Here is a 26,882-nt window from a genome sequence, read left to right on the forward strand (position 1 = left end):
TTAATTATCAGGCAACATAGAACAACGATAGATAGTCACATGTTCTCGAAGCGTTCCACCTGGCATCACCTGTGACGCCGCTGGCGTTCGCTGACGCCGTCGATGAGGGACGACGCGGACTAGCAGGTCTCCTAAGCTGACCAGGTCTTCCCTGCTGGCTGGTCCTCGCTAGCCTACCTCTTGGGGCACCCCATGGTCCCCGCAAACATGCGTTGGGCTGCACCCTCAGCCAGGGATGTTGTGCGGAAGACTCTATGTTCAACGTGAACTCTAGAAGACACTCTAAGCAGTAGGGTAGCGCTAGGCTAAGAGACGCCACCTATTGTCCCTAACTACAAAGATCCGACAAGGAAAGCTGCATGCTATCTGCGTGGCGATGCGTTGGCTGCAGGGAACGGCGGTACGGAATTCCCCCTAGGGGGTAGGACCCCAACAGCGATACACACGCCCTCATTCTCCAAGGAAACCAAGGGAAACTGTGGAGTTGCTGGTTGTAACGCGAGCCTCCGTGCAGGAACGTCCACACGGAATATCCCCGTACGGGGGCAGGATGTGTTTTCGTATAACTTGTGGGTAGCTTCGTACGCTGCATACGTCATAGGCGTTATCTTGCGTAGTGCAAGCACATTCAGGGTGAGGTCAGGAAATCAGCCGTTAAAGGGATACCCGCCATCGTCAGAAGAATTCAGTTTGCTTTGCCAGATGTTGTTCTGTGTGGTTTGAGCGGGTGGTACATGAACGGATGTCGAGTCCAAGCGCTAACTCTCCAGGCAGCTCACACGTGCACATGCACCATTTTTCCGGTTGGCGCACCGGCTTCTATCCGCAGTAGTGGATGAGCCATGTGTGTAGGGGGGAGTAATTATTGGGTTGCCATTGGTAGGGCAAAGGCGCAGGGCCAGCGAAAGGGCTGCGCAAGGACGTGTGAACAACCTCAGCGCATGACTGCAACCTGATGCGCAAACCTCATCACACCTTTCGAAGCAAAGGTGAACCCTTGTGTATTGCCATCCAAGAACGATCCACTTTCTTGTCAGGAGTCGACGTATCTCAGCGCATGTCGTGCAGGCAACACGAGGTGATGCAGTGGGTAGCGTGCCGCGCAGGACACACGTGCATTGCCTGTAGGCATTGACCTGACGAAATGACATGAAGTTGTGTTCTTCGCTGTGGGCAGAACAAAGGGGTTCGGCTGGGTCAATAGTATTGCGATGCACGCAAGTTATGTTCTTGTAATAGTATAAGCAAATCACAAAAGGTCTATATTGTATCTTTTGTTGGTAGGAAGTGTGCCGAGTAGACCGTTGCCATGCAGATGGCGGAATCCGCAAAAACTTCTGGTTCCATAATTTAAAGTTCGGTTGTGACCAATCATTTTGCAGCCGTCATCTGTATTGCCACATACTGCTTTTCCAAAGTTTTTGCTTTTTATACCTGTTATGTGTTATCCTGGACAAGGCGACCTTGGTCCCTTGCGACTTCCCCTGACGGTCTTCGCCGCATGGAGTGCCTAGGTTGATCCACTTTAGCCTAAACATTAGTGAATCATGAAGACGGATCGCCGGAGTGTGGTTCTTGTGTCCTCTGTGGCTCCGCCTGTGGGTGCTACTCGAGGGCATCGCAGTCTCGGGGACGGGGAGAACCTGGCCCTTGGAATAGTTGGGAGGCGCTCTGGCTCTATTCAGGATCGCACAAACATCAACACCAGAGGGTGGAATAACTCGACAAGGGTAAGCTCCTGGCATCTTATTGTTAAATTTGGAAGTCCCTGTCTTATTTGAAGTACCTGCTATCCTAACTACAAGACCTTTGGCACATGCAGGCTTCACCCTTATGGAAGCGTAAAACTCAGGAAAACAAGGAGAATGGCAAATTGCCGATATCGAAAAAGTTTCAGCATGTCCAGAGCAAGCTTGCAGCGCCCGTCTTCACTCAGCGTCGCCTCAAGCAAGTGGAGGTTGCGGAGAAACCAGGTAAGCTTTAGTGCTTGCTTAACGCTGGTAAGAAAACGTTAATTCACTTCGTTGGGTGCTTAACCCGCCTTTCCCTGTACAGGGGCCGCTTCAACCGGAGGTCCCTTGCAGGCCGCAGCCGACGTCCTCAACGTGGCAGCTCCCTCGGCACGAGCTGTCCCTTCAGAGAACACGTGTGCCAATGGTCCCCTAACGTCAGTTCCTTTCGACTTTTTCGTGACGAGGCGTTCCCGCGGACTGCAGCAGCAACCAGAGGAGGACTTTTTCACGGACCACGAGCAACTTAGCTCTAACTTCGCAGCCCTGGGACCGAACGTACGGAGCATGGGCGATGGTCCTGACCAACAGCAGGTAATTAGTAATCACGGTAACCATTTGTGCAGGTGTGCGTCCTTGTCTTCTCCACCCGCAACACAATCTGCAGACCTTATGCATACAGGCCGCGCCGTTAACCAGCCCCTTGCCAGAGAGCTTGCTGCAAGGCTACGCTGCCACTTTGTCGCCGCAAGCCCACGGCGAACCGAATGGTGACAATGGCCCTATGCAGCAGGTAAGGCTAGTGTCGCTAATCCGTCTATTCTGTCTAAACTGACATCTCGTTAATCCAAACAGGCTCGACGCATGGGTGACGCAATAGCGAGACGACGCCACAGGCGCAGACGACCCACCAGCAAGCCCATGTACTGCTCCCGCTCTTCGGTTTTCTTCTGTGCAAGGTTTCCTTCTGCAGGAGAAAACCGAAGAGGGGGCCCAGCAGATGGGCTTGCTGGTGGGTCGCCTGCGCCTGCGCCGTCGCCTCGCTACTGCATCACCCGTGCGTAGTGCCTGTTTGAGATAACGAGGTACCAAATTGAGGTGATCAGAGGTAGCAACCGAGACCTGCCATATACTTCAATGGTTGCCGGGCAGCTACTTGAGCTTTAGCCCATTGTGCTAATGCGCGCTTTTAGTCGTCACGTCGTCCATTGCTTTCACCCGCAGCCCGTGGCAAACAAGGACCTCGAGGGCGACAAGGATGCGGCGATTGCGCCATGCAAACCAGAGCTCACAACGGGAATTGGAGAGTTTGATACCTTCGAGCTCAGCGTGTCCATTGCGTCCGCTGGTGTCACAGCTGCAGCCCAAGCCGACAGTCCTACGGGGAGCGCGGCCAGCGTGGCTTTTTGGGGCAGGGTGTCAGACAAGGACTCGGAACACAGCCGCGAAAGCCCTGTAGCAGCACCGCTTCTTGCAGGCGGCGTTGAGGCAGAGCACCTGGACGAATCATCCCCTAGTGCCAAGAGCACAGAGCACGCGGCTGATGGCTCGTCCAGTGCCCCTAGTGTGCCGCCTAGCCCTATTGAGGTTATCTCACCTGCAGCGGCCTCACCTGAAGGTGCTATGCTATCCCCTGGGGGTAGGTTCAGTCCCCAGGCAGCGGCTGCAGGACCGACGGCACCGTATTCACACCAGCAATCAGCTGGCCTAAGCTTTGCATCCCGGCCAGCGCAGCCTGTCGCGTATGCAAAATGGGCAACTCTTGCCGGGAAGGTGGAACAAACTCCTGGCGGATTATCGGATTGTCATGGTCCCACAAATATGTACGCCGATTCACCGCAGCAGTCGGCCGGCCTCAGCGTGGTCTCGACCTTGCAGCGGGCGGTGGCTTTCGATGTTTGGGCATCTGTCCAGCGTGCGCGTGCAGCTCAGTCGGCAGCTGGCGACATGCACAGCCCCCCTGGGCCCTATGCACCGTCACCATTGTCCTCTGTGGGACCCGACACGGTGGTCAAGCCTGGTCCGGCAGGTTCCTGGATCCACAGCCCAGCAAGCACGCCGGTAAATAGGGCTGAGAGTAGCACCGACGACAGATCACCTGCAGCACACATCCGGTGCAACCCGTTGTTTGAGATTGATTCGCCTGCTTCCAGCATATCGGCCTTGCCGGAACGGGCAGACGCGCTCGGCGGCCTGGCACCGACACCTTCCCCTTCGCCAGCACGCATGCTGTCGGCACCGAGCCTGGCATCGACGCCGATGTCCGCGTTCAGTCAGGTGCATCGCAGCAGCCTTACAAGCCCCATGGGGGAATGCAGCCCAGGACACTTCGACGCCAGCGTGTTCGATGCAGTTGGCACGCCAACCTCTGCTCTGGCCATGCCGGGCCCTGAGCTGCAGACGTCTACTGAGACTGCCTTCCCCACGAACACGGGTAATGTTGGAGCAACGGCCCAGCCTTCATGTCCAGAGGAGCCGTCAAGGGATCTGGAGGCCAAATGTCCTGATATTTCACAGTCTCCGATGCAGGGTGAGGCGAGCTGCTTTGGGCCGACGGTTAACAACATCGACAGAGGAGAAAACCGCTCGCCATCACCAAGCGAATCTGCACCCCGCTCTCCCTCATGCACTACACCTAAACTTGAGGATCCTGCAGTCGTGCTGGAGGAGGTTCGCCCTAGGGCGACCTCTTCTGCCAGCCCGAAGGAGATGTCAAGCCCAGCCGCTGACAGTGTGATAACCACCAAATTTGCAGCTAGCCCTGTCGAGGAATGCAATTCCCATGGGAGCACGGGCGCAGAGGTTCCACCCGCGATGCAAACGACCCATGGTGGTCTGGCTGATACGGACACGGAGGACTTGAATCCTGAGCAGGTAGGGCCGTCCGATGGTGTTCACTTTTCATATGCAGACATGTGATCCGCTGCTGTAAAGTTGGTTACAGCAAAGCAGGAATGTCTCGCGGTGTAAGGGGCACGGCAGAGGTACGTGTATGTCATCAAGGGGAATATAGGTACCAACAGCAGTTAAATCCTAACGCCATTATCCCTCAACCCCTTGTCAATTTCCTGTCTGCCCACTCCAACAGGATGGTGTTCCGAACGTTTCACATGTCGCGCGTGTTGAGGTGCATTCCTTGGTGGCGTCATGGGATCAAGGCTCTCCGGGAGCTGGCGATGCTGTTCAGGAGCCGTCACCGGGTAGCGACAGCGCAGTTAAGGTAGAAAGCCTGAGGGCAGCACTCTTGGCAGGCGAATGTGCACCTCACAGCTATCCTGATACACCGTCCACTGTGTGTCCACAGTCGCCATCAACGTCCGTGTATGCAACGCCGCTTGGCGAGTTCCCAACACCCACAACGCTTGCATCACTCTGCAGTGCAATTTGTCTGACTGGCATGCAAACGGGTGCTGGCGTGTACACGCCGAGCGGTCAGGGACATCTTGCGGGCGCTGCAGTTTCTTCGGATTTCACATTCGGCTTTAGAAACATGCAGCTTGTTGGCAGCGACCCGCGCTTGGAGGCTCCAACGCCAGTGCTGGGTCCCGGTGTGCCAGCACCGACAGATGGGGCCTCTGCATCACACGTGGCACCGGCACTTGGATTAGGACTGCAGTTCGGCACGGGCTTTGGCTCGCCCCTGCCATTGACACAGCTTACGCCCATGCAGATGCGGGCCTTGGACCAGATGGCAGGCCGCGTGATCGCTGCTTTGAGCCCCGCCCGAAAGCCGGTTTCTCCACGCGGTCAAAGTTCTGTTCTTGGGCATGTGGACGCTGTGCAAGAACCCTCAGCGTCGGACGCCGAGCCTCTCCTTGGGCGCACAGCTGTTTCCGCAGCCTTTAACTTGGCTCAGCTGCTGGCAAACCTGCGGTCGCCACTTCCTGCGCCGGTGCACCAAAGAAGTCGGTTTGCGCCAGACCAAGAACGCACGGACACTGCATCTGCGGGGGTTGTGGAGAGCTCAGCAGGCTGGGCAGAGGATGTTCCGGCAAGCATCTCGCCAAGTGATACACATACTACGGTCGGGCCTGCCAGTAACGGCGATGCCGCCCCGGTCCCTGTTGCGTCACCCATGCCTAACTTCGCCCGCCTTATGGCGTTCCTAAACGGGTGCGGCCGTGCCGCCACCGCTCCAGCGGGTGGTACAGACCTGTCGAGCCGCCAGGCGCAATCGGATGAAGCGGAGATTCCGCCAGGCGCTTGCGATTCGAGGGCGGCAGCAGTTGACTTGGGACAGCTGCTCGCGCACCTGCACTCTCCACTGCCCAACCAATCGGAGGCGCCATCGGGGGACTCTGGCATCGGTTCTGGCTGTGTCGACAGCCCCATCACGGCGCACGGCGGCCACGATTCGCCTGCAACATCCGAGGCAGCCAGCTTTGGTTTCAGTACCGCCGCAAAGCAAATGGCTTCCCGCATTACGCCGTCAACGACGCCGGGAGGAGGCGGCATCAGTTTCGTCCGTTGGGCTCAGGAGACCGGGCCACCATCGTTCCGCCTTGACAGTGATGCGCCTCACGTCCGGGGGAGACTCGCCCGCACGCCTCCGACACCCATGAGCTTTAGCTTCGGCGTGCCCTTTGGGATGGCACCACCCAACGATGAAATCACGCCGGCCGTTGGCAACGGTCGTTTGGCCCACTTGCGTTCGTCGCTTGCAACGGTGGATGCGGGACGGCCGCTCTACAGTACGTCAGCGTCGCCTGCAAGGAGCCGTGCGTCCTTCAGCTTCAATGCAACTCCTGCGAACGGGAGGGTGCCCAACGGCAGCGCTACCGGTTCACCTGCCTTTTCGTTCGGCGCGCAGATGGGAGCACCAAATGCATGTGTCGCCACGCCGACGGCGCCTTTCGGGCCCAATGCGGCTCAGGACACGTTTAGGCCCACAGAAGTTGATGCAGCAGAGAGCGCCGTGCGGGGCAATGTACGGAATCACGTCGGCAACATGATATGCCAGAACAGGGACAGTCCAGCTATATCTCTCGGCATTTGGCGGCCTATTCCTTTTGGTGGAGAGCCGCTCGTTGGCCCTGAGCACTCGAGCCAGACGCCCTCACAACGAGGCTTTACTTTTGACAATGTCGCTTCATCCCTGATGGCCACACCCATGTGGCCCGGTCTGGGTGCTGCTGCAACGATCAAATTGGCAACGGATAGGCCCGATGCGGACTTCATTCGGGACATGGGCATCGCATTAGAGCAGTTGGCGGTGGCTGCGTCGCCGACCCTGTTCAACATGACCGCCCAGGGAAGTCCCCAGCAGTCGCCGGGGATCAGCTCAAGTTGTGAAACCATTCATGCAGACAGAGGGTCTGCAACCGACGGGCTTGGCGCGTCTGGGGCGAGCTTGCAGGACGATGTCTACACACCGGCGGCTGCCTTCCTCTGGACAACCCTCTTGGGCAACCTGTGCTCACCCATGCCTGCGGGCGTGCATGCCCGTTCTTACCATGGCCAGCAAACAAAGCAGCAGGCTCCACCCGCTGCCGATGCTCCGTCCTCCCTTGGCACATTACCAGCAGGGGCCTTGGTGGATGCATTGTCATCAACATCAATCGGGTCTGTGCCCGACTCTCTGGGTCCGGCCGACCCACTCTTGGCCAACGAGGTGACGGGTTTTGTAACCCCGCCGCCGTACGAGGACCTCCCAGACCTGATCGCCCGCGGACTGTGTCTTTCCGCCCCGGCTCCCGCCCAACCATTGGAAGACGTTTTCGTGCCAGGCCTCGCGCCCGACACATGCAGTGTCATCGGTGAGAACCCCACCCCGCTGGTGTGCCGAGCATCATGTGAGCACCTTCCTGCAAACTTGCTGCCTGCCGCTTCGGACGTTCCACTGGAAGAAGTTGGTGTGCTGGGCCAGCTTTTCCAGCCAGTGGATGAGCTGCAAGCAGCTACAGCGGGAGCAGCTTCTGTGGACAGCCCAGATGCGTTTGTGCAGTCGCCTTCCGGGCAGCTAATCATCGAATCCAGTAGCGACAGCAACAGGAACAGTGCGGGGACATTGTACGCCGCAAATATGACAGCAAGCGATCTTACAGCGTTGGACGTTGCAGGCCCACAGGAGAGCGCTTGCGGTGGCGCCCCAGACATCCGCGAAGACTCAGTTCGCAGCTCGCCGGTGTTCAGCTTCCATGTGGCGTCTGAGGGCTCCGTGAGAAGCGTGGGCTCCACGGTCCCTGTAGCAGCGGCAGTGCCCAGCACCGATATGGAGAACCCTGTGCTCGACGATGCCTTGAACGATAGCAGCTATGGCATCAGGCAGCCCCAGGAGGACGGTGAATACCGCCAGTGCGACACACCAGCCGAAAGCACTCCGCAGCCTAAGGGCATTACGTTCTCCGTGGATGCAGTGCCTCGTCTCCTTTTCGATGCCAGCGTTGACAGTAAGGCAGCGGCAGCCGAGCACCGTGAGCGAATGGGTGCATGTAGCCCGGTTGGGGCGCCCAGGCCTAGCCACGAGGCCGGCGGTAGCGGCGCTGTAATGGCACTGTTACCCATGATGTCATCGCCGGCTTCTTCCAAGCGGCGACATACGAGCGAGAGCGTGGCATCCCCACTGACGTTTTCATATCTGGGTTCCAGCACGCCGCCTCGGACGCCGCCTACGGCGGAGCTCGCCAGCACAGGCAAGGCTACCGCGCTGCTTGGCCATCCGCGAGTCTCGCCCCGATCTACCGGGGGCGGCAGCCATTTTTGGGCGCCGAGTCCTTCTGGACCGTCTGTGGCCTCAGGTGACCGAGTCACGCTGGAGGCCTGCAATCGACGCATCCGCGCTAATGCCGACCTGCTCCTTGATTTTCAGGTTTGTCACATAGAAATGTTTGCCGAAGATGTGGGGTCTGCCTGGTTGCCTAAGGGGATAGCCGGTCGTTGACCCATAGTGTTAGCACAGAGAATATGCAGATGGGAACTTCTTGATGATTGCGTGTTCCCATGACGTATCTGATGAAAAGCTTGCGCTGTAACTTGTTCCTCGTTGCCCACGCGAACATCTCGGCAGGGTTCGCCAGGACACATCGCACCCACGGTGCCTGTAGCCTCTGTCACCGGCACCATTACGCCTCGCTTGAAGGCCGCCGGCCTGTCCGCTGCTTGGCAAGGCACCCACGCGCAAGTGGGTCATACCCAGAAGAACTGGGAAGAGCCGCATGGTACCTGCAGTCATCTGCTAGCTCATACAACGACTGCATTGCAGGTTGGGTCGGCTTCGGTCGCCACAGCCCCTGATGACGGTCATAAACCCAAGGATTTGTCTGTGACAGCGCCTGGTGCAGCAGTCGCCTCAGCTCCCCAGGCCCTGTCGGCAGATTCCTCTACTACTGGTCAGCTTGGCGCAGCAGCTTCCGCGCTAGAGGGCAAGGACTTTGCGGAAGGGGCACAAGCTGGTCCACGCGCGCGTGCATTACAGCAGGGACAGGGCCCGCCTTTGCAACAGCTGGTTGCCACCGGCATCGAGCATGCGCTGGCCTCCGCCACGGCAGTGGTTGTGCAGCACAGCAGCATAGCGGCAGTGGGCCATCTTCCCCTCAGCCATCGGCTGGGGCTTTGGCCGGCTGCCGCTTGGGGCATCCCGTGCATTCCGCCTACGGCCGCAGCTTCAAGCGGCCCAGTGGCCGCTGGCTCGGCCAACTCAGGCCTGCCACGAGAGGTGGCGAATCAGGTACAGGCCGACACTATCTGTCCAGCGCCGCATGCAGCAGCTCAGGCGAAGCCTGCCTTCACGAGCCGCGATGTGCAGACGACCCCTGGCCTAATCAAGATGGATCTGGATTACGATGGCAAGGTGCGCTCGACGAAGTGCTCCATGCTGAACGTGACGCGGAATGTATAAGGGATACACCAAGGACATCATTAATAAATGATCAGCTGCATTATGCCCATTTGCTACATATCGTAGGGCCCTTCCTGCATTACTGTGGCCTCACCGCTGCCTTCAACCATGTTACCGTAACACAATCTGCCTCAGGTGGACGGCGGACTGGCGACGCAAGCTTCTGAAAAGCAGCGTGACAGCGCTCCTGGGCAGCCTGGGCTGGCATTGCAAGGACTGGGGAACGCTGTCAATCGCAAACAGGTTTATCGGTCACGGATCCCCTTGCCGGGGGGCACCATTGCGCCTATGCCCGCTGCCAGCAGCTCTACCACCCAGGAGTCCGGAGCTAGCAAGGCCTCAAATAGTGACGGTGAGGAGTCGAGTGGAGGCACAGGGCCGGCGGCCACGGAACGCGTGGTGCGTTGGCGACGATTGTTGAGCTGCCCAGCCGCCGCTGGTGGACCGCGGCGTGTGCTCGTAAAGCGTGACATGCAGCGCAACCCCGTGCAAGAGGCCGCCGAGTTTACAACGTCCGGAGCTAGCAAGGCCTCAGATAATGACGGTGAGGAGTCGAATGGAGGCACAGGACCGGCGGCCACGGAACGCGTGGTGCGTTGGCGACGATTGTTGAGTTGCCCAGCCGCCGCTGGTGGGCCGCGGCGTGTGCTCAACCCCGTGCAGGAGGCCGCCGAGTTCACAACACTTGGGGAGGAAGAGATGCGGCGACGGGCGCATGTCATGGGCATGCGAATTAGCCCGTACCTTCGGACGAAACCACCCAGGGTTCGCCCGCCGGAGGCTCCTACGGCCCAAAAGGGTTAAACGCGTATATTGGGGAATGTGGGCATTTCGTCCAAGGGTCCAATGCATGTGTCGTGAGGAAAGCATTGCTCTCGCATAGGACCAGGGGAAACAAAAGCATATGTGTGTTCTTAGCTTCCGTCAATGGTCAGTGCAATCACCTGTTGACGTAATGCTGAATGATGTGTAGTAGCGGCGTAGGTATGCTGTGCCTGCTACTCAGCCAGCTCCCAAACCCACGCTCTTAACTGCATAATTCCTCGCCTGAGGCGCAGTGGTTTCCCCGGAGGTGAATATGAATATTGGTGGAAGAAAGGGATGCTAGATGGACGGCTGGTTGGGATTGTGACGTTTAGGAAGATACCCCGTGTACCTTCCTTACGGGACTGCCGTGCAAACTGATAAGCTGTAGTCCTGGACCGGCCGTGGTTCGGTAAACCTCACCGTCTACGACGATTTAGGTTAAGGTTTTTAGACATCATGGCGTTTGTCTGTTAGTGGTGGGGATGCTAATGTGCATCACGTGGGTGGTGTGGCTGTGTTTTGTACTTGTCGTGAGAGCAGATGTGTTGCGCGTCTTCTGCAATACGTCCCATGCATAGCGGTGTGCTTGGCCACCAAGTTAACGGTTACATGTGCTTGCCGGTGCGTGATACTGCTTGCAAACCTTTTGGCCAACCCTGCTCATTGGCCGCTATAACCTTGCGGCCACCACAATGAAATCATTTATGTCCTGTCCAGTGCTAAAGCACGATATTGCTGCACACGCTTCGTTGCAAGACGGCATCAAGGTTGCCGCACGATGCACGGACCCCTACCCCGTTGCAGCATGAAGCAAGATCAGCGTAAAAATGACACATTCCATCACACTCCAGGACTTGGTTATTGCACTTTGCAAGGATGAAGGTCGCGTTGCGATAGTCTCTTTCATCACACGCTGCACATTTTAAGGTTCGCCAACTCCAGCAATTGCCATATCTCACGCTTCCGCCAGTAGGCACTATCACGTCTGGGTTTTGCGAGGAGATTCGTAAACAATCCCAGTACGAGTCCGGGCAGTCAGTGTAGGCTTTTGCTGGAAGCAGAATACACAGGCATACTATTGTGTAACAAGTTGCACTAGATGTGCCGCAACTCATCCCAGCGAAGATCGTGAAGGCGGCCCCGCGTCCACAAGACCCGAATCGCTCAACCAATGTACTTCTGATAGCGCAAATATTTTACAAATATATTAAAGGGAGAACCTCTCGGCAAAGTTGTTGGAAGGAAGAAACCCTCGGCAAAAGTTGTACAAGCGATCGCCTATGAAACCGCGGCTGCTGCACAGGCGCTGTCCGTAGTCCACACTGTGCCGTGCAGAACATGAAAGTAATTCAAAATCCAACCACACTCCTCCACCCTCATGCTTAAGTTCACGCTCATTGGTAAGTCTACGAGCAGGCTTCTATGAAGCCTGCCTATCTTTAGTCGGACCTTCAAGAATCCATAGCTGTCAGCGGCGCCAGCTGCGTGTCAGCAGCCGGCCCAATGAAACAGAGCACTCTTATCTCCAAAGCGCACGAACGCAACACACCCTCCAATCACTTCAAGCCGGTCCCCCCCCCTGACACATTACTCCCAAAGGACGACCGCCTGACGCTGAACGTCCCCCCTGGCGCAAGCGCCTCGGCCCTACCATCCCCAAACGACTTCCTTCCGCTCATGAACCTGCTCAGCACTCCCCCCGCCCCCTGCTCCTCACCGGGCCCCGACACCATGCGGGTCCCCGTCCCCAGGCTCGAACTCGTGCCGGGGCTCAAGGTTGGCCCCACTTGTTCCTGCGGTCCCCCAGCCGCCTCCAGCCCACCTAGGTAGTCCTCCCGCGGCGTTACCATGGCCGATACCTGGCCAACAGTACTGCCGTACTCATCGTCAACGGACACATCACCCGGTCCCACAACTGCCAGTATCCGTTCCAGCTCATCAATCTTTGCAATCATGTCCTTTTCGTTGCCCAGCGCCTTCTTCAGTGCTAGGTACACCTGCATGTACTCGCCTGCGGGAAATGGCGGAGCGAGAGAAGAAAAACCGTGACCTCTTGAGAAGAACTAAAGGCAGCGGAGGCACAAAGGGGTAAAGGAACGATGCATTAGTTAGCGGAGGGATAGGAGGCTGAGCATAGGTCGCGCCAGGGGCGTCCAAGACGCCATAAGAGAAAGGCCTTACTGCGTTCCCTCCTCTTTACCGCTGTGTAAAAAGTGAAAAGCAGCTTCTATTGTCCTATCTTACCGCAACAGGTTCACGTACAGCCATGATAATCATAATGATAAAAGCATGGGCATTGGAAGAAAACCAAGCAGAGGTTGTCGAATCCGCTTGGCGAGGCAGGTACCTTGAAACACGAACGAGCCCAGTCTGCACATCTGCCGACCACTGCCCCGTTACCCCCAGGTTTTCCAACCACGTAACAGCCTGTGCCCGGGGCCACAGAGACCCCCAACAGAGCCCACCTTGGACCTCAGCCAGCTGCACCTTCGCCTCAACGAGCTCCCGCATGAACATGTCGCTCTCGCGGCGAGCCTCGGTCGCCTCCGCCCGTGTGGTGGACAACTCATCGGCCATCATCTCAATCCTGCAATTAGGCAGCACGTTTATATATATGTGGTCTCATAGGCTGGATAGATAGATAGATAGATAGATAGATAGATAGATAGATAGATAGATAGATAGATGGATAAGAGTAAAGGAGGTAAACAAATCATGTCATTGACGGCAAGCTCCTCTTTTCCCCCAAACCAGACGGGTCTCCCCTCATTACCCTTCGCCCGCACTGCCAATGGTCTCACCCCCCCCCGCAGGTTGTGGTCCCACCTCGCCGCCAGGTCGTCGCGGCTCTCCAAAGTCATTTTCAGATGCCGGTTCAGGTGCCGTACAAGGTCCTGAGTGGCGCCCAGCTGCTCGGACAGACTGTGGCGAACCTGTTCCGCCCCACCACCGCGGTGTGGTGGCGCCGTTTGGGGGGTAGGTGGGTGGCGGGTTCATTAGCCATTTCATGATCACGCAAAAAAGGAAAGCAGCGAAGGGATTAATTGGAAGCATCTGCTCCAAAGAAACTCCGGGAGCTTGTTCCCCCAAAAATGGAACTGGCATTGTCTGCTGTCGTGGTGGTCTTCAGTTTTGGGCCCCTGGGAGTGGGAAACGGAAACGGACAATCCGTTCACAAGCAGTTCGGCCATTGCCGCCTCTGCTTTGTAACGTCTGAATAGAAGGTTACGAGTGAGTATGTGCGCAGGTGGCTCGGGGGAAAGGGGGCTCGGGGGAAAGGGGGAGAGGGGGAGAGGGGGAAAGGGGGAGAGGGGGAGGGGCAACATGCAGACCAGCAAAAGCTGACATCTTATTGCATCTAAGGCCGAACGAAAGCCAACAGAAAGCCCCTCCCCTTCCTTTCATTTTCTTGTCCCTCCATTCCGTCTTTCCTGTAGTCCTCAAGCCCCCCCTCTCCTCCTGTTCCCTTCCCTGCTGTAGCTGCGCAATCCCCTCTCCCCCCACACGTCGCACCACCCCTCCCCTCAACATACCTGCCGCAGCTCCGCCAGCTCCGCCTCAGTTGCCGCCAACTTCTGTAGGTCCGTCCCATTCACATTGGCACGGAACTGCACCAGCGGCTGAACCTCCTCTTCCTGATGCTGCTGCTGCTGCTGCCCCTCCCCTTCACCCTCCGCCGCCGCCGCGGACGTCATCTCAGAAAGCGTGATCTGGAACCGCACGCCGCCGGCCACCAGGCCAGGAGGTGGGACCGGAACCCCCTCCACCTCCGCCAGGCCTTCCGGTGGCGGACTCTTCGCCGCCGGCATCGTCGCCGCCGCCGCCGCCACCGCGGCATCAACATCGTCGCCATCGGCAGTGTCTTTTCCCCCCTCCTCAGAATCACCCGACGGCTCTTCGCCGCCATGTTGCTTTCCCAGATCACCTTTGGACCCTGAACCCCCCTGGAGCTGCTCCGCCGCCACCGCCTCGGCAGCTGAAGGTTCTCGTATTGGCGCTTCTCCGCCAGCAGTTGTAGCGGCGGCGGCGCCTTCATGTAGTCTGTGCGTTGCCGTACCGAGCAACGCCGACGCCTCGGCCGCAGCGCCCGCGGCTTCCCGGTTCTGGCTATCCTCGCCGGCGCTTTGTAAGCCGCTTTCACCGGCGCCGTCTTTCAAGACGTCCGAAAGTTGTGCGGCCGGCCTCCGCCGCCGCCTCCGCCGCCGTCTCCGCCTCCGCCCATCCGCCGTCTCCGTCCCTTCTCCCCCTTCCTCTTCTTCCTCCGTCGCCTCAGCGTCCTCTACACCGTCGGAATCATCGCTGGCGTCGCCGTCACGCGTTGCGGTCGAAAGACGTGACGTCCCCGACGTGACGTCGGCCGCAGCAGCACCCGGGGTGCGGGCGGCGGCAGCCGCGTCTCCACCAACGTGAGCGCGCGAGCCACTTGCCTGGAGGCCATTAGCTCGGTCCTGGATCTGGATCTGAGAGCTAACCCCGGGAGCACCCGAACCCGCACCCGTCGCGTCACTGCCGCCAGGCTGACGGCTCCCGACAACCTCCTCGCGCCTGGGCGATGAGTTCGAGGCAGTAGCAGCAGTAGCAGCGGCGGCGGCGACGGCTTCCGCTACAGTTCCCGCGGGCACCGTTTCGGGGTTGCCGCCGCCGTCGCCGCCTCCGCTGCCGATACCACCACCCAGGTTGGCGTCAGCGTCGACGGAGACGATCGGTTGTAGCTGCGAACGACCCACAGGGGTCGTTTCGCGGGCGGGCGCGGGAGTGGGTGTACGGGTGGGCGTAAGCGTGCCGGACGCGCTGCGCCTCTGTGAAGGCGTTGATAGCGAAGACCCGTGGGCCGCTAACGGCCGGGTACTGGGGTCCACTCCCAACAGGCTCAACAAGTCGCGCCACACCGCCACGGCCTCAGGGCTGCTGGACAGGCGACGGCTGTGCCGGGACTCCAGGGAGCCGAGAAGCAACTCCAGCGGCGTCGCCGCCGCTGCCGTTGGCGTCGCGCCTTCGGCGTACACGTCCGTACCGCCGTCTGCGTCAGTGGCAACGGCAGCGCTGTCAAGGCCAGGCGTTCGCTGACTCATCAATTGACGGCCTGTGACGCTGGCAGAGGAAAGTGCTGGTGACACGTGCGCCGTTAACGCGGCGGCGGCGGCGGCGGTGCCAGCGCCAGCAACGGCGTCGGTGGCATTTACGGTAATGCAGAACCGAAGCGCAGGCACGGGCACCGCGCCCGCTGCTGCCGTGGCGGATCCGCCGCTGCCGCTACCATTGCCGTACACTAACGGAAGCTCGTCGTTTGGTGTCCGTGCGTCCGAAAAAGCGGTCATGCTGCCCACCCGAGATGGCGACGAGCCGTCAGCGCCTGCTGCTGCTGCTGCTGCGGCGGCGGCGGTGGCCGCACTCGGCGGCGTCCGGAGCGCCGCTGCGGCAGCCCCCGCCGTCGGCCATGCCCGCGCGTACTTGGCAAACAGTCGGACGAGGTCCGCCGCCTCCGAGGGCGCCGGTGACGCCACCTCCGCGCCGTCCGCAGGTGGCCGCATGCCGCCGCCGTCGCCAGCTTCCTCCCCCACCGCCGCCGCTGCCGAGCCATCCATTGGAACCCCAGGCCATGACAGGGGCCAGGGCCCCCTAGCACCATGTGACCCATGGGACATTTCCAAATGCGACATAAATGACGAAAACAGGTCAACCAACGGCTTTACGGACGCATCGAACTCCTCGTCCAAGGCCTCGCCCGCGCGCGCGTCGGGAGGAGTCGCTGCAGTCTGGTCACCCCCGGCGGCAGCTGCTGTGGCGGCAGCTGCCGCCGGGCCCCAGGAGCCTCCCTGCCCGGTGCCGCTGCCAGCGGCGTCGGCTGCCGTCGCTGCGGATGACTGCTCGAACAGCTGCAGTAATTCGTTGACGGAGGCGGCGATAGCATCGGCCTGGGTTTCGAAATAGCGTGCATCGGGAACGAGAGCAGCGGCGGCGGCTCCACCGTCTCCGCCGCCGCGGTCGCTGCTGCCGCCGCTGGGACCGCCGGTACCGGCGGCGGCGGCGGCAGTCGCCGCCGCCGCTTCGGCGGCCGCGGCCGCCGCCGCTTCCTGGAATTGCCGTCGCAGGTGTTGCACTGTGGCGAGGATGACCTCGGCTTGAGAGTCGAAGTAGCTAGCATCCGGGGCAACGAGACCGCCCCCAGCTGCCCCGCCACTGCCTCTCAATGCCCCTGCTGTCAACAGCGTACGACAGCGTACGGGTGTAGCAAGGCGGCCCCAAACAGGTTTACCTCTGACCCAGCGCCATAAGAAAGGGCCCGGATGCCGTACATATATGCACACAGACTCGTTCACTCATACGCAGGATACGCACCCCCCCCTACACGTCTCCCCGGGTGCCCCGTCCCGCGTTCGCCGTTCTCATTCCCCGCCTGCGTTTGTCCCGCGGCTCAATCGTACATGCAACGCACAACTCTCCCCCCCTTCTCTCCGGCAAGGTATGATGTTTTACTTTGCCGACATCCACAGAGGATGTACATGCACGTACACACATACACACATACATAAACACACGCACACACACATACATACACATACACATACACACACGCACACATACATACACATACATACACACACGCACACAAGCCCCGCAGCACAGTCCACTGAGGCCTACACAGACACCCACATACGGCTACACTTCATCTCACGCACTCGACCACGCCGCTGGTAACGACGTAGCTCGCTGTGGTACGAAGTTGTCAGGTGGTGTACGACAATGTCCACCATTTTACTTCATCGCGGCTCATATTTAAAAAAAAACATGCATGCATACATGCATACATACATGCACACATACATGCATACATACATGCACACACACACACATACACACACATACACACGCAGGGACTCACGCACAGCCGCCTAGCACACGTCCTCACCGACGCCAGGCGCCCACTGCATCTTGGCAAAGTACTGCCGCAACCGCTCCACCGACACCTCCAGAGACTCCGCCACGCTGCTGAACGCACTTGCATCAGGCAGCCGCTTCCGCTTCCCCGCTTGCTCACCCCCCTCCCCCTCCCCCGCCTCCACAACACGCTGCTGCTGGTGCTGCTGGGCAGGGGACCCTGCCGCCGCCGCCGTTGGCAGCGGCGTCGGCGCCCAGTCGTACTGCGCAAAAAGGGTTCGCAAATGCTCCAGGGAGGCGTTCAGCTCGTCGCGACATGCCTCCAGGGCTGAGGCGTCAGGGGCTTTGGCTGCGACACCGGGGGAAGCGAGGGGAGGAGAAGGGCAGGTGAGGGGGGTGAGGGGGGATGTAGAGGAAACGGGTTTTAGGCCCCCAGCTCTCACCGGACGGAACCCAACAGGCCCCCCGGAGTGACCGTGTCTCCGCCACCCACCACCACCACCACACCCATTTCCCTCGCCAACCACCGGTGATATATCTCAACCCCCCATTTTAATAACGCACGTACACACCATCCCCGCCGGCGCTGAACAGCGACACAGGCCGCAACGGTGACGGCGCCGGAACTATCGAACCCCAATGGGGCTCCAGAACCGGTACAGCACCGCCACCGCCGCCGCCGCCCGATGAGTCACTGTTGTACTGCTCGCGCAGCTGCGTCAGCCGTCGGTCCTCCAGAACCGCGGGTCGGTCGTCTACCACCTCGCCGGCGCGCGCGTCGGGCGCGCCGCCGTACGACGCCGTACCGGGGAAGTACGACGGGTGGTGGAAGCCGTACCCGGAGGTCATGTTGGCGGGGTGGGTGGGGTCGTGTGGGTCGTGAGTGCCCGGGGTGAAGGTGTAATCCTGCGTGGTTTCGGAGCGTTCAGGGTAGTTGGTAGTGGTTGGTTCCTATTCAAGAGCCGCCATTACTACAAGGCAAAACCTCAAGAACCGAACTGATGAAATATCTAACAAGCTACATGCTGTAGTTTTTCTTGTGCGTTTTTACAATAACTATTAAATTCTGACAGTCTTCGGCTGCGGCCCTTGGGGCCCCTCAGGGCTCGAGGCCCCCTGCATGGGGCCCCCCGGTTACACCTCCAATTAATAGCTTTTTGGAGTTTTTTTTGGAGGTTTAAAAAGCCCTGGAGACCTCCCTGGAGAAACCGCGAGAGGTTTTCTTTATCTTGACGTCAAATCACGATTTGAGTCGTGGCCCCTTCGGTGGGAGGTAGTCGCTGACAGGCATATGCGTGGCAGCCTCTACTGAAGGGGGGGTCGACGCAATGGTGGGTGCAACTACTGGGACTCTGTCGAAAAAAACGTTTGTGTGCGTATGTATGTATGTATGTATGTATGTATGTATGTATGTATGTATGTATGTATGTATGTATGGGCATATCTTCGCCCGTGGCCGCTACCCTGCAAAACCCTGCCTTCCCCGGTATGTCGGGGCACCCTCATCCAGTCACCCTAGCCAACTTCTCAGTGGATCGCTCAGGTTCCGCACCCACCACCGCCATCAAACGGAATTCAGTGCGCGGAGTCGCACCTTAAACTTATCCACCTGTCGCTGCACAAACGACAATGTGCTCTGGAGGCCGGGGCCGCCGCTGCCCACTGCGGCAGCATGAGCGCCTTGAGGCGTATCTGCCGCAGCGGGAATGGGAGACAGCGTGAGCGTCGGGGGGGAGGGGAGGGGAGAAGTGGAAGAGTGTATGTGTTGGTGCGGGTAAGCCGCACCACTGTGCTAGTGGGGGGATAGTGGATGCGTGTATGTGGTGGTCGAGCTGGGGTGTGAAAGAGTGGGGGTGGGTAGGTGGACTTGCGGGGTAGGAAGGGTCAGTAGACAGGGGTGTGGAAGTGGGGGACCCTCCCCCGACCCATTAACCCCCCTCCACACATACACACATACATACACACATACACCTTCCCCTCCCCACGTACCCACCCGTGGTGGTGGTCGCCGGCGGTGTCTCAGAGTCCCCATGTCCCTTCCAAACTTGTGTATTGCGGCGCTGCAGAACGTGCTGGGGTAGCGATTCCTTGTCCTCAACCTGCAGCCAAGACACACGCATACATACATATATACATATTCAGAGCTCCGGCTGTTCAAAATACACGGAACCACCCGTCCATACGCGCCAACTACCCACTGTGGGCACCTACCTACACACCCCGCTGCTTTCGCCACCCTCCGCGCGCACAACCAGCTCACGCACCACCACCATCACCACTCCCTGCCTGTTCCCCCCTGTTAGCCCCCTAGCCGTTCGGATGAGTCCTGTCCTGTCCTGTCGTGTCGTGTCGTGCTCCGTGCAGCAGCAACTGACAAGCAGCAAAAAGCAACCCCAATGTTCAAAGGCCTCATCCAACCACCCCACAACTGGCGCAAGCCCCGCATTCCCTGAAGTCCCCTCCTCCTTATCCCCCCTCCCTCTCCTCCCTCTCTTCCTCCTCCTCCCTCTCTTCCTCCTCCTCCCTCTCCTTCCTCTCTTCCTCCTCCTCCCTCTCCTTCCTCTCTTCCTCCTCCTCCCTCTCCTTCCTCTCTTCCTCCTCCTCCCTCTCCTTCCCCCCCTCCCACCTAATTTTTCCCCTCCCTCCTCCCACGGGCAGTTGCGTCATTGCTTCATCACCCACTCCTACAGAGGCCTGGTGATTGAAACGTTCTCACCCTGCACGCATGCAGGGCCCCAAAACCTCCCACCCACCCACCCACCCCACCACCATCCAGTTACAGTTAGCCCCCTCACGCCGGTCAGGGGATTCCGCCCGGTGTCAATTTATTCCCCTTCCCTCTTCCCCCTCTACGTCTCCATCCGTACCAGCAGAAGTGTGATCTCGTCCCACAAGCTCTGTACGGCAGGTGAGGCGCTGATAAAGTCCCGGTAAGCTTTTTCAATCTCCAGCAACCCGTTTTTGAGGGTGAAGTTCTTGGTGGCGTACGACCGCTGCAGCTCCGCCTCCAACCGCTGTTATAAGTCGGAGGGGAGGGGACTTTGTATTTTAGTCAAAAAAATCAACTGCCGACGTCAAGGGGGGATAGGGTGGTACGGCACCGTGTGGCGGGTGGAGGGTTTGAAGGGCTCTTTCCACCCAACAACACCAACACAGTCCTTCAATCATTTGCTCCGAGGATGGCATTGACACAACACCGCCCATGCCGGTGTGTGGCGGGTGAGTGGAGGTAAGGGTTGTGAGGGAGGGTGGCCGAAGCGGGGATGGGGAAAGGAGGTGCTGGGGAAAGGGTCACATGCGTAAAACACACACACACACACACACACATACACACACACACACACACGCATAGCCGGGCGTAGGGCGAGGGTGTGCGGGACTACCCCCAAAGGGAAGGAAGAGGGGAGATATGCCCGGAAGAGGGCTCCTCATGGCCCGGGGGGCCCTACAATCGGACAGAGATACCGAGATGATGATAGATACAGATCGGAGCTCGGCGTACGAAATGGAAACCACCTCGATCACTCTGACTGACACACAGGGGGGACAGCGCCCGCCAAGACCACACCACACCACACCACAGCACACCATACCACACCACACCTGGATCTTCTTCTCCAGCTCGTTGACTCGGGTTTCATTTCGCAAGATCTCCAACTCGCCCTCAAGCTGCGCGGCACCGGCACCGATGTCCATGTCAGCACCAGTACCACTAAAAGCAAAATATAGCATCAACATCAGCAATGCCCCCCCCTTCCCCTCCCAACAACTATGCACAGCCGATACCAAACCGGTTTAGGCGCAGGTGGCAGTGAATCGCCCGGCGGTGCACAACCGGTTTGGGAGAGGCAGGGCCACGGAAAGGAGGGAAGGACAGCCTTCCAGCCGCCACACCCTCTCTACCGGGCCCCCCCTTTGCCCCTGCGACAGCCTTGCCGTACCTTGATGATTTTCTCATTGAGCTTCTTAATGAGCGAAGGTCGGTTGTCCAGCGCCTACAGGTGACCAACAGTAGCACATGAACACATACATACATACGTACATACGTTCCAACAGGACAGGCGTGCTAAGGCGCGGCATGGTGTCACTGGAAGGTCGCAAGTTTAACCCGACCCGAGAGACAAGGGGGGCGGGGTCACTCGACTGTTAAGAGGACTGTTGGATGCCCCCCCCCCTCCCCCCCCTTCCCCCCCTGACTACGGAGAGGGTTACGGACCGCCCGGTTATAGTGGGTGTGACTTAGGGTGGCTGTGCCCGCCGACCCCCGGGAGCGGAGCGGAGCGGAGTGGAGCGGAGTGGAGTGGAGCGGAGTGGAGCGGTTGATCCAATTCGGGGGATTGATGCTGGTGCTGCTGCAGGTGGCGGTGCAGGTGGCGGTGCAGGTGCTGCAGGTGGCGGTGCAGGTGGCGGTGCAGGTGGCGGGTACTGAGCCCGACCCTGAGTCACTGAGTTTGCGGAAGTCGGCACTCACTCATTCCCTCACTCCTGGCTGGTGCGAGGAGGATGCGGAGGGTGGTGCCCCCCCAACATCGCGGAAGGTGCTCGTACAGATTACTTGGTAGCCCGCTGTAACAACAACAGCAACAACAACCAACAACAGCGCTGACGCAGCACGAGGCCACGCCCCTGGCCAACCCAACAACAGACCTGCTCCAGTCGACCCAGGTTGGACACCGCTTCCTCGAGCAGGGACCGATCCAAAGTGACCGTGCTGGCGTCGGGTGAGTCCTGGCGGTGGGTGGCCGGGGTGCGGCGGAGTGGGGTGGAGTTCGAGAGAGGTGACTGCCGGGCTGAGGGGTGACTGGGCGAGTGAGAAACATATAAATATGGAGATTTGCCACTTGCCGTAGATCAATAAATGCAGTACAACGTCCAGCCCGAGGGGGCTTGAAAGGGGGGGAGATTGGTAAAGAATGCGTAAAGAGTTTCCGAACGAGGAATTGATTGCGGGATTAGGGAACGGGAATATGCTTGGACACACGACTTATCGGTGGACATGACAACAGCCCGCGAGAATGGAAAAGGGGGGGAAGACGAACCACGAGCGAGTGAAGCTGATGTCGAGGGAAGGGGTAAAGGGGAATATTTGCGAGGAAGAAGGGGTGGGAAGACGAACTACTGGCGAATGGAGCAGATATCACGGGGGGGACCGCGGGGGCAACGAGGGCGGGACAGCGGGCGGATAGTGACAGCTGGCAGAGGAGTGTCTGGCTGACACGGTGTGCGTGACACGGTGACACGGCGCGGTGTGCTGTGGAACCTGCGGGGTGTGATGTCAGGGTGTATCAGGATGTAATTGACGAAGGAACCCCACGCTGCGAAAAAGGGGGAGAAAGGGCCCCGAGGAATCATGTAAGTAAGTTTGGCACAGGAAACATCATAAGTTGATGTCCTCTAAGCAGTTAAGCGAACCCCGGGGCCCTGGTCGCTCGTGGAGCGGGAAGAGGGGTTTCCCAGCAGCCCGCCCGGCAGCCCGCAGCATGATGCCCCAGAGGAGCTCCGATACCCCGACCGGTTCACGCCCGAGAGGAGAGAAGACTACCCTTCCCATGGGGCACAAGCCTGGGAGCAAGCACGTCCAACAAGGTTGCTCCGGGTTCGCAAAGGACCCAGCACGGCTAAGACTCCAATCGGGCCCAACTCTGACAATCTGGCTTTTGTGCCGGGGACGCGTTCACCTTTGCGACATCCTGGAGCCGCTTAATAAGCTCCTCTACATCCCTGCGAGACATGCTGGCGCTGCCCGCCGATGTCCACGACGGGCGTCAGCGGGGCTTTGCACGGCTCCAGCAAGCCTACGAATTAAGAATACCGTTGCGAAGAAAATCTAATCATGTTAAAAATCCCTAGCTAACGCCAGTCGTGGCAAATCTTGATACAAGAGAAGTTGACGGGACGCTCAGACTCTATTGTAGTTGGCATCAAACAAGGATGATAAGAAACCCAGTACTCAATTTTAGTTCAGATGATGTGTCTCCAACATCTTTACCTGTCAGGTTTGAGGAAGTAAAGAACCTTCCCGCCAGCGTTCAGAGTTCCAGGAAAACATCTTGTAAAACATCTAAGTGTGCCATCATGCGCTCCTAAAGACAACCATGTATTTTCATCAAAGTTGGCATGTTCTCAGGCCGGCAACCCGGCCTGTCAACAGGGTGGACTATTTTGCCGCATCACGCATACATGATGCTACCGTTATGAACATTCTAATTGGGCCAGTATAATCCATAGAGGGAATGTGGTAGCTGTTGGCTCGGCAGTGATGGCTCCTGGTACGTAACTAGATTGATTGTCATGCAGCCTGGCCACCCGAGATGCGCACATCCGATGCAAAAGGGAAAATCCCAAATGTCCGAAGGCAATAACAGTATTGTGGTGTCCCTGACCAACTTCATCTAGCATTTAGCCACCAACAACGAGTATTTGGGCGTGTGCGACGTCCTCAGTTGCGTGTCGCGGTCCAAAACTGCGGCTAACACTTTAACATACATCTTTTGGGATGCCAGAAGCAACCATGTAGCGAGGCTTTTGAGTAGCAAAGTCGAACGGTTACCCCAATTCCAGCTGCGGTTCAGTTCGCCTGCGGGTTTCGCATGCCCCAAGGCTAATATCACTTCTTAATAACTCATGGCCGCTTGTATGCTCAGATGAAATGAGCTCCTGACAGTTTCTGTTCGACCGCCCTTCCGAGGCGAAGAATGGCTTACTGTTTTCAGAGTGGCCACCCGCTGGGCTTTGCAGTCCAGCTACGCCTCACACCAGAGCTCAAGCAGGCGTTGATCAATGCGCGGGCGAGCGGGGAGGCTGTGTCGTTGCGGTTCCGCGAGGACCCGCATCGTGAGGTACGCGTCTCTTTATTCGGCGGCTGCAATTTCTGTGGCTGCTTTGTGATCGATGCATTTCGTTGCATAGAGAAGCTAGTGCCCCTGCAACTGCTATTATTGCCGCGGTGCAGCTTCTTTTCTCACACAAGTTCACAACGTTTTTCATTTCCGCTCGCTTTGTATGGCCTTCGTGCCGCACCCGGCTGGCACCCCTTCTCCCCATTCCTGCCAAACATCACCCGCCAAACACACGTTTGGATCCGGCGAAGTACCAATTTCGCGAAGGCGATAACTTGACCAAAGCCCTGAACGAACAACGAACAGCCCGCGGCTCGGTTTTCCGTCTGTTGCGCCGGAAGGAGAAATCCCCGCGGGACAACACATACATGTTTTGAATCCCCTGATGCGCTTCATTCGTCCTGTTCATGCCTTTATGTACACGCACAGTACGGAGGCTTACATAGGGCCGAGCGGGGCATGTGGGTTGTGTATAAGCACTCACATTCTCACACATAGCACGCGCTACCGCGTCCGCGCATTACACAGCTACTTGTCGACGAGCAGTAATTTCCCCAGTAACAGTACTGCTACTCGCCTCGACGGTAACAACCTTAACGACCGAGCACGCTCCCGCTGCTGCTGTGATTTTCTGAATAGTTTGACAGTAGTACGTAACTCTCCTCCCGTCTTTCCCAATGTGGCACATGCCCGCTCTACCATGCGAGAGTGGCGGGAGGGGGGGGAAAGACGAACCACACACGATTGAAGCTGCTGCCAGGGCAAGAGCGGGACGGGGGGGCCCGGTCTCTCGGGGCTGCTGCCCGTGCGCGAGTAGGACCTTCCAGAAGCGCCCGGTTAACAGAGGGGCCGCGTGCGACCCAGTTCGCTGCCGAAAGATTTACTTTCGGGCATGCCCGCAGTGTCTCAAAAATGCACAAGTAGGCAGGCCGGCAGGCCAAAAAACGTCGTGTTGGATGGTGGACAGCAGTATTGGTGCGACACCACGCATTACGTTTCCATTCATGCCGCGTTTTTTGGGCGCCCTATCCCCGTCCTCTATCGTCCTACTCCCTTACTCCGCCACAACTATTCGTACATCTTCGCACATCCCACTCGTACATTTTTAACTCGCGTTTTTCCCCGACCGATCTTCTTATATAATTCATGCATTGCATGTTCCACTTCCGCCACCGTTTCCGTATCCGTACAGGCCGTACTGTCTGTGGCTGGCCAGGAGTATTTCTTCAGCACAGCCCCCCAGGCGGGCCAGGTGGAGGTGGTGGAGGTGACGCCGGCTGCTAAGGAGGCCAGGAGTGTCGCGTGCGTGAAACATCGCCTGACCGTACAGGTAGTTGGGGGTTGACCGTTGGCAACTTTGACCAACATTAATAAAGTGGGGCCGCTCGCAGATCGTGGCAAAAGGAGTATTCATGGTTTCGGGAACGGGTCCATTTCTGTCGTCACTAACCATTGACTGCCGGTTTCGGCCGTCGGGGGCCCTTTCGGCCGCAGAGGAGCTGTCGTATGTGATGGCAAACGAATAGTCCCCTATTTCTGCAAGCGGGTCGGCTTGGGGGCTCTATTTCTGGTAGTTTTCGGGAGTTTCGGTACGACCCAAAGAGCCCAATGCGTTTGGCGATGTCTGGTCGCTCGTGAGACAGTGGGGGAGGGTAGCTGCGTCCTGCAAAAAGGTTGGATCGGGTGCGACTGTTCAGGGAGACGTAGGAATGGAGCTGATCGTCCTCGTCATCTGCGTCTCCTTTGGCGCGGTCGTTCACATCATCAATACGTTGTGATGTTGACTTCGATTGTAGTGGTGGTGTGTATGGTTGTTGGTCAGTTTGATGTGGTTGGCGAGAGGTGGTTACTGCGGCCGCAGCATCCATAGAACCGCGGACTGAACGGAACAAGACATCCACGACGACATGGGCTTCTTTGCGGTTTGTTGACGTGCCGCGTACGGCAATGTGTATATGCGTATGTTTTCCTTTTCGTCCCCCCGCGTGCAGCACCGTGCAAAACACACGTGGGATTCAACAGGCACGTGCTCACTCCGCCAACCGGGGCCCACTAGGACATACATGCGTACATACATTTGCACGTCATCATGCGTTATAAGTGCAAGTTCCGCATTAATGCGGAGATATACGTTGAAGCCCGGGGGCCATGGGGGCATTACATTTAACAACCCTTTCCCCCGAAACCCTCCTGATCCACATTTATTGAAAGCTAACTTCGTCGTACGACCGAAGGCGGTTCGGGTCCTGCGACCTCGACCCCTCCCTCGTCCAGTCACCCGACATCCGTAGAGACGTCCACATGTGTGTATGTACGTCCCTATCCTCCCTGGCGCCACCCTCACCCCGCAAATGTGCTCCCCCCACCCGTAACCCCGTCCGTCAGCGCTCCCTGGACGCCGACCACCCCCGACGAGGAGGAGGAGGGGGGCTGTCGGCCGGACTGGGGAGGCGGCCCGCAGGGCTGCTGGATGGGAACCAGCGGGCGGGCGGTGAGGAAAGGGGGAGGGCGGGGGGCGGGGAATTCAGGGTATTTTATCGCTATTGCCGTGTTCAGTGTGTGCGCGTATGTATGTATGTCTGTGCGTGTCAGCTTTATCCCCATCTGCAACCCCACCCTCCATATCCCCCTGGGCCTCCCTGTCCCTCCCTGCAGGTGCACAGCCCCGGACAGCCGCCGAGGGCGTCACACGACCGCCACCACCACCGCAAACAGCAGCAGCCGCAAGCAGTCAGCCTCCGCAGCAGCCGTCTCCCGCCCTCGGGGCGGCAGGCGCAGTAGCAGGGGGAG

The 26,882-nt window shown here is 58.7% G+C and overlaps 3 protein-coding genes across 3 annotated transcripts in view; 2 read left to right on the top strand and 1 right to left on the bottom strand.

Annotated features, from left to right (window-relative positions):
• Positions 1–1,547: 1,547 nt before the first annotated feature.
• Positions 1,548–11,314, top strand: VOLCADRAFT_120508 (uncharacterized protein; the record flags this gene model as incomplete). Its single annotated transcript, XM_002947608.1, has 9 exons — positions 1,548–1,730; positions 1,823–1,973; positions 2,056–2,324; positions 2,398–2,523; positions 2,955–4,604; positions 5,035–8,143; positions 8,468–8,538; positions 8,737–9,519; positions 9,703–11,314. 9 exons carry the CDS (start codon positions 1,548–1,550, stop codon positions 10,369–10,371), a joined length of 7,011 nt encoding a protein of 2,336 aa, XP_002947654.1. The 3' UTR covers positions 10,372–11,314.
• A 616-nt stretch (positions 11,315–11,930) lies between these two features.
• Positions 11,931–22,985, bottom strand: VOLCADRAFT_88015 (uncharacterized protein; the record flags this gene model as incomplete). The annotated part of the gene is made up of 13 exons (XM_002947737.1): positions 11,931–12,385; positions 12,840–12,961; positions 13,201–13,307; positions 13,908–16,573; positions 17,414–17,602; positions 17,826–18,159; positions 18,848–18,945; positions 19,247–19,352; positions 20,121–20,267; positions 20,857–20,922; positions 21,195–21,248; positions 21,901–21,981; positions 22,932–22,985. The coding sequence occupies 13 exons, from the start codon at positions 22,983–22,985 to the stop codon at positions 11,931–11,933; spliced, it is 4,479 nt and encodes a 1,492-aa protein (XP_002947783.1).
• A 963-nt stretch (positions 22,986–23,948) lies between these two features.
• VOLCADRAFT_88016 (uncharacterized protein) overlaps positions 23,949–26,882 on the top strand; it is a gene marked incomplete at both ends in the record, with an annotated part of 9,758 nt that continues 6,824 nt past the window's right edge. Inside the window, 4 exons of the mRNA XM_002947609.1 lie at positions 23,949–24,092; positions 25,285–25,422; positions 26,478–26,583; positions 26,748–26,822. Of these exons, the coding sequence (XP_002947655.1) occupies positions 23,949–24,092; positions 25,285–25,422; positions 26,478–26,583; positions 26,748–26,822 (463 nt within the window). The remainder of the gene's footprint in view (positions 24,093–25,284; positions 25,423–26,477; positions 26,584–26,747; positions 26,823–26,882) is intronic.

This window comes from Volvox carteri (genome assembly GCF_000143455.1).
Source record: "Volvox carteri f. nagariensis unplaced genomic scaffold VOLCAscaffold_7, whole genome shotgun sequence".
NCBI lineage: Eukaryota > Viridiplantae > Chlorophyta > Chlorophyceae > Chlamydomonadales > Volvocaceae > Volvox > Volvox carteri.